Source organism: Micropterus dolomieu, linkage group LG06 (assembly GCF_021292245.1).
Source record: "Micropterus dolomieu isolate WLL.071019.BEF.003 ecotype Adirondacks linkage group LG06, ASM2129224v1, whole genome shotgun sequence".
NCBI classification, from domain to species: domain Eukaryota; kingdom Metazoa; phylum Chordata; class Actinopteri; order Centrarchiformes; family Centrarchidae; genus Micropterus; species Micropterus dolomieu.
In genome coordinates, this window is record NC_060155.1 from 29,965,930 (window position 1) to 29,973,026 (window position 7,097).

Genomic DNA, 7,097 nt, shown 5'->3' on the forward strand with positions numbered 1-7,097 from the left:
GAACCCACAGTCTTTAATCCGGTTCACCACAGCTGCACGAACCCACAGTCTTTAATCCGGTTCACTACAGCTGCACGAACCCACAGTCTTTAATCCGGTTCACTACAGCTGCACGAACCCACAGTCTTTAATCCGGTTCACTACAGCTGCACGAACCCACAGTCTTTAATCCGGTTCACTACAGCTGCACGAACCCACAGTCTTTAATCCGGTTCACTACAGCTGCACGAACCCACAGTCTTTAATCCGGTTCACCACAGCTGCACGAACCCACAGTCTTTAATCCGGTTCACCACAGCTGCACGAACCCACAGTCTTTAATCCGGTTCACTACAGCTGCACGAACCCACAGTCTTTAATCCGGTTCACTACAGCTGGCTCGAGCAGCGCTATGCTATGCTATGCTATGCTATGCTATGCTATGCTTACTTCTTTCACAGTAAAGTACGACGATAGCTGGAATCCAGTGTTCTGTCCGGTCAGACAGAGAACCGCGATTGAAGGTAAACACACGTTTTAATTCCAAACAATAAAATTTAAAAGTTAATGTAATAAAATAAATTATGTCTGAGCTCCATTCTCCAATAAATGGCTCAGTTTAGACCAGAATCTGGTGCATTTTTCCCTCAAGCTGAATTTTCAAATAATCACGTGAAACTCGGCTAGTAGCTGTAGTTAGCCTATCCAATAATATAAAAAGAACATAAAACCATACAAATAACTTATGCACACCTCCTCAGCCGCATTAAGTCAAGGGGAGTAAAAGGAACCGTCAAGCTTTATAGTGTTTACTTAATCTTCATAACATCTCTAAACTGCAACGGAGCTCCAGACATCGTCCTCGATCGGATCGGTCAGGCGTTCTCCCCCTAATGCTAACAGAGTTAGTCAGTTATCAGCTGGCTTCCTGACGCAGCTTTGTTCACATCACAGGCGGATTTAGACCACGAGACCGACCCGGTTCAGTCGTTGGGTCATCACAGAGTTCGACAGCCCATAGGAACCGAGCTAACCGACTGACCCGGTCATGGGTGAAGCGCCCTGCTGGTCTGATCTGGTTTCGGTGACTGTGATGTCATGTTTGTCTCTACAGGAAGTGAGTATAATATCCCAGTGTGTATCTGGCTCCATGAGACCCACCCTGTGTCCCGGCCTCGCTGTTACGTCTGTCCTTCTGGCTCCATGGTGATAAACCCCTCCTGCCCATGCGTGGACGCCTCCGGTAACATCAGCCTGGACGGACTGGCGAAATGGACTCAGGTAAGATCCACTGAGCGCGCTCAGTCTGGTTAGGGGATGTCATTGGGGACCTCAGAACCGGAGTAAACAGCTGGTCGGGGACCAGGAGAGAATCCACATCAGTCCTCCTGAGTCTGTGGTCCAACAGTCAGCCGGTCTCTCCCTTCAGCAGCTTAACCACCACCTGGGTCCATCAGTCCACAGGAACTGGCCCCCACCTGCATAAGATCCTGAAGAGTCAGACAGCAGCCCCATGAGGTCCTGGGGCCTCTTTAGAAAACTAATAATACATGATATTATAAAAACAGGCGTGACGGGAGAATGTGCTGTCTCCATGATATTGATTCGGGCGTGTCCTGATTATAGGCAGCTGTGGTTAAAGGGCGGGGCATGAAGCTCGCTCATGTAAACAGGGAGACGCAGATAATTCCCCGACTGTCAGACTCTCGGGATGAACCTCATCCTCACCTGGTGACTCTGCAGAGCTGTGATCTCCCTCAACTGCAGGATCGTGAATTCCACTCAGTCCTGAAGTCCCAGTAGTGTCCCAGTAGCGCTCTAAAAGTGTCCCCGGAAGCGGCAGAGGACGAACCAAAACCGTGCAGCTGGGCTCAGTGGACTTTCCTGGTTGGTCTTCTCCTGAACCGTCCAGCTCTGCCTCTAAGGAGGTCTCAGTTGCTGGGTTCAGGGCTTCCTCCACCGTACGACAGGGTATATAGCAGTGGTCGACAATAGGCGGCCCGTGGGCCGGAACCGGCGCGTGGCCAGATTGCTTTGATGGCAGAAAAATAAAAAATAAATAAATTGATACCTGGTGCTGAAATAGATCTCAGTCATGACAGATACAGTTACTCACACAATCACTTCCTCTTAAGTGATTGTGGCAAAAAAAAGCACGAGAACGTTTATTGGAGCAATGCTTTATGTTGAGTTTATTGAAAGCTTTTACTTTGAAGAGTTCTGAAGGACATTCAAAAGAGTCTCTGGCGTGCTTCACACACCTCTGGGAAGAATGTAGAAAGTAGCGTGGCGCTGCGGAGAGCCCCCAGTGGCAGTAGTGCACGGATCATGCATAATATTCATCCAGCCAACGGTCACGAACCGTTCACAGCTTGTCGGGACCGGAAAGGGAGTGGGGCGGACCAAGGAGATCGCAGAGCGACTGGCCCGCTGCGGTCGGTCAGTTTCCTTTGGCATGATTAAGTCTGACGCTCCACATGATCTATGATAAGATTAATGTCAATAAAGCATGCCCAAAACATCACAAATCATGTTTTTAGGGGAGCTGATGTCTGGCTCCCCCGTAGTTTGCAACCAGAATTTCCTCAGGGAAATGAAAATAAGCGTCCACAAATGCGGATCAAACGCCGGGCGCACACACACTGCAGCACATGCCTTATTGTGAGCATGTGCAAAAGTGTCCTTTATAATCAAGTAAAAAGGGGGAAAAAATATACGCAGTGAATTGGAATTGATCTTCCAATCTTCCTAACGGGAGTCCTGCACAGTAGCCTACCTACTGAGCTAAACATGCACATGAGTATACAAGGATTTGAAATAATTTGACTTTGTTCTGGCCCGCCATATAATGGCTTGAAAAAAATTTGGCCCGATGCCGGACTTATTTGCCGACCCCTGGTCTATAGTCTCCCGCTTCCACACTCACCTGACCTCTCTGAACTCCTCCCACACCTGAGTTCTTGCATCTGTGACCACACCTGGTCCTGGACATGGAAGCAGTATCTGGAGGGGTAGTTAGATGGATCCGGACCTCCTGGACCAGGAGGCAGCTTCTGGAAGGGTAGTTAGATAAATCCGGACCTCCTGAACCAGGAGGCAGCTTCTGGAAGGGTAGTTAGATGGATCTAGACCTCCTGGACCAGGAGGCAGTTTAAGGAGGGGTAATTAGCTGGATCCAGACCTCCTGGATGAGAATAATGTTGATCATGGTGTCTATGTCACTTCCTGTCAGGGTGGGTCCAACCTGTTGCTGCTTGTGTCAGAGATGAGGCGGGCCTTCCAGAAGGATACGCCCCTTTATGCCAGGTGTCCCGTACAAACCCCGCCCCCTGCAGGTGTGCAGGTGTCACAGTCAGCTGGAAGGTAATAATCGATAAGTGAGCTGATGTCTGACCTCCTGATCTCAGTGAACACATGAAAAGTTTTCTCCTCCTGTAGCACCTTCTCCTCTCCGCTCAGCCAGCGTCTCCCCCTCACTTGTTCTCACCCGTCTGGACCAAAAGGTAAACTCCTTCCACAGCTACCTGTTGTGCTTTTGTTAGTGTTTTAGCATGACATCAGCTGATGAAGCCCCTCCCCCTTTGTTGCAGCCATCCAGTGGGAGCAGAGCAGGGAGGTGAGGGTGAGGAGGTCGTATACCGAGGAGCTGCTGGGGATCGACTTCAGTGCTCCTCCTCCTTCATCTTCCTCCTCCAATAACCACAGCAACCCCTTTCTGAGCTGCTCCTCCTCCTCAGGTGAGACCAGGAAGCACCTGTGCTGCCACAGGTCACACGACACTGTGCATGTTCGCTCCATCACCTGGGGAGGTAAAAGGGAGGGAGAGAGACTGTTCAATTCCAGCTGTCACGTTTAAACATCTTCAGTTCTAGCTGTTGTGCTTAAACTGTTCCAGCTCTCGCGTTTAAACAGTTCGGTTCCCAGCTGTTGTGTTTAAACTGTTCCAGCTGTCGTGTTTAAACTGTTTTCGGATCCAGCTGTCGTGTTTAAACTGTTTGGTTTCAGCTGTTGTATTTAAACTGTTCGGTTCCCAGCTGTCGTGTTTAAACTGTTCGGTTTCAGCTGTCGTATTTAAACTGTTCGGTTCCCAGCTGTCGTGTTTAAACTGTTCCAGCTGTCGTGTTTAAACTGTTCGGTTCCAGCTGTCGTGTTTAAACTGTTCGGTTTCAGCTGTTGTATTTAAACTGTTCGGTTCCCAGCTGTTGTGTTTAAACTGTTCAGTTCCAGCTGTCATATTTAAACTGTTCGGTTCCAGCTGTCATATTTAAACTGTTCGGTTCCAGCTTTTGTGTTTAAACTGTTCGGTTCCAGCTGTCGTGTTTAAACTGTTCGGTTTCAGCTGTCGTGTTTAAACTGTTCGGTTCCAGCTGTCGTGTTTAAACTGTTCGGTTCCAGCTGTTGTGTTTAAACTGTTCGGTTCCAGCTGTTGTGTTTAAACTGTTCGGTTTCAGCTGTCACGTTTAAACTGTTCGGTTCCAGCTGTCGTGTTTAAACTGTTCGGTTCCAGCTTTCGTGTTTAAACTGTTCGGTTCCAGCTGTTGTGTTTAAACTCTTCCAGCTTTCACTTTTAAACTGTTCGGTTCCAGCTGTCGTGTTTAAACTGTTCCAGCTCTCGCGTTTTAACTATTCGGTTCCAGCTGTCACGTTTGAACTGTTCCAGCTGTTGTCTTTAAAATGTTCGGTTCCAGCTGTTGCATATAAACTCTTCAGTTCCATCTGTCATTATAAAACTGTTCGGTTCCCAGCTGTTGTGTTTAAACTGTTCGGTTCCAGCTGTCATATTTAAACTGTTCAGTTCCAGCTGTTGCATATAAACTCTTCAGTTCCAGCTGTCGTATTTAAACTGTTCAGTTCCAGCTGTCATATTTAAACTGTTCGGTTCCAGCTGTCATATTTAAACTGTTCGGTTCCAGCTGTTGTGTTTAAACTGTTCGTTTCCAGCTGTTGTCTTTAAACTGTTCTAGCTTTCGCGTTTTAACTTTTCGGTTCCAGCTGTCACGTTTGAACTGTTCCAACTGTCGTGTTTAAACTGTTCGGTTCCAGCTGTCGTGTTTTAACTTTTTGGTTCCAGCTGTCGTGTTTGTTCAGTTCCAGCTGTCGTATTTAAACTTTTTGTTTCCAGCTGTCGTGTTTAAACTGTTCGGTTCCAGCTGTCACGTTTAAACTGTTCGGTTTTAGCTGTCACGTTTAAACTGTTCGGTTTCAGCTGTCGTGTTTAAACTGTTCGGTTCCAGCTGTCGTGTTTAAACTGTTTGGTTTCAGCTGTCACGTTTAAACTGTTCGGTTTCAGCTGTTGTATTTAAACTGTTCGGTTCCAGCTGTTGTCTTTAAACTGTTCGGTTCCAGCTGTTGCATATAAACTCTTCGGTTCCATCTGTCATATTTAAACTGTTCGGTTCCAGCTGTCGTATTTAAACTGTTCGGTTCCAGCTGTCGTATTTAAACTGTTCGGTTCCAGCTGTCGTGTTTAAACTGTTCGGTTCCAGCTGTCACGTTTAAACTGTTCGGTTCCAGCTGTCACGTTTAAACTGTTCGGTTCCAGCTGTTGCATATAAACTGTTCGGTTCCCAGCTGTCATGTTTAAACTGTTCCAGCTGTCGTGTTTAAACTGTTCGGTTTCAGCTGTTGTGTTTAAACTGTTCCAGCTGTTGTGTTTAAACTGTTCGGTTCCCAGCTGTTGTGTTTAAACTGTTCCAGCTGTCGTGTTTAAACTGTTTGGTTCCAGCTGTCGTGTTTAAACTGTTTGGTTTCAGCTGTTGTATTTAAACTGTTCGGTTCCCAGCTGTCGTGTTTAAACTGTTCGGTTCCAGCTGTCACGTTTAAACTGTTCGGTTCCAGCTGTCACGTTTAAACTGTTCGGTTCCAGCTGTTGCATATAAACTGTTCGGTTCCCAGCTGTCATGTTTAAACTGTTCCAGCTGTCGTGTTTAAACTGTTCGGTTTCAGCTGTTGTGTTTAAACTGTTCCAGCTGTTGTGTTTAAACTGTTCGGTTCCCAGCTGTTGTGTTTAAACTGTTCCAGCTGTCGTGTTTAAACTGTTTGGTTCCAGCTGTCGTGTTTAAACTGTTTGGTTTCAGCTGTTGTATTTAAACTGTTCGGTTCCCAGCTGTCGTGTTTAAACTGTTCGGTTCCAGCTGTCACGTTTAAACTGTTCGGTTCCAGCTGTCACGTTTAAACTGTTCGGTTCCAGCTGTTGCATATAAACTGTTCGGTTCCCAGCTGTCATGTTTAAACTGTTCCAGCTGTTGTCTTTAAAATGTTCGGTTCCAGCTGTTGCATATAAACTCTTCAGTTCCATCTGTCATTATAAAACTGTTCGGTTCCCAGCTGTTGTGTTTAAACTGTTCGGTTCCAGCTGTCATATTTAAACTGTTCAGTTCCAGCTGTTGCATATAAACTCTTCAGTTCCAGCTGTCGTATTTAAACTGTTCAGTTTCAGCTGTCACGTTTAAACTGTTCGGTTCCAGCTGTCGTGTTTAAACTGTTCGGTTCCAGCTGTTGTGTTTAAACTGTTCGGTTCCAGCTGTCACGTTTGAACTGTTCCAACTGTCGTGTTTAAACTGTTCGGTTCCAGCTGTCGTGTTTTAACTTTTTGGTTCCAGCTGTCGTGTTTGTTCAGTTCCAGCTGTCGTATTTAAACTTTTTGGTTCCAGCTGTTGTGTTTAAACTGTTCGGTTCCAGCTGTCACGTTTAAACTGTTCGGTTTCAGCTGTTGTGTTTAAACTGTTCGGTTTCGCGTTTTAACTTTTCGGTTCCAGCTGTCACGTTTGAACTGTTCCAACTGTCGTGTTTAAACTGTTCGGTTCCAGCTGTCGTGTTTTAACTTTTTGGTTCCAGCTGTCGTGTTTGTTCAGTTCCAGCTGTCGTATTTAAACTTTTTGGTTCCAGCTGTTGTGTTTAAACTGTTCGGTTCCAGCTGTCACGTTTAAACTGTTCGGTTCCAGCTGTTGTCTTTAAACTGTTCCAGCTTTCGCGTTTTAACTTTTCGGTTCCAGCTGTCACGTTTGAACTGTTCCAACTGTCGTGTTTAAACTGTTCGGTTCCAGCTGTCGTGTTTTAACTTTTTGGTTCCAGCTGTCGTGTTTGTTCAGTTCCAGCTGTCGTATTTAAACTTTTTG

The 7,097-nt window shown here is 46.3% G+C and overlaps 1 protein-coding gene across 4 annotated transcripts in view; it reads left to right on the forward strand.

Annotated features, from left to right (window-relative positions):
- The window catches only part of si:dkey-181m9.8 (E3 ubiquitin-protein ligase RNF31), a 25,166-nt gene that overhangs the window by 2,321 nt on the left and 15,748 nt on the right, over positions 1-7,097 (forward strand). For 3 of the 4 annotated variants that reach the window (XR_006825345.1, XM_046051191.1, XM_046051193.1), the window contains exons 4-8: positions 441-503; positions 1,094-1,260; positions 3,212-3,342; positions 3,418-3,482; positions 3,570-3,716. Coding sequence is in view for 3 of the 4 variants with exons in the window: in XM_046051191.1 (XP_045907147.1) it covers positions 441-503; positions 1,094-1,260; positions 3,212-3,342; positions 3,418-3,482; positions 3,570-3,716 (573 nt within the window). In the remaining variant the exon portion in view is untranslated. The remainder of the gene's footprint in view (positions 1-440; positions 504-1,093; positions 1,261-3,211; positions 3,343-3,417; positions 3,483-3,569; positions 3,717-7,097) is intronic. The other variant, XM_046051192.1, reaches the window with a different exon arrangement.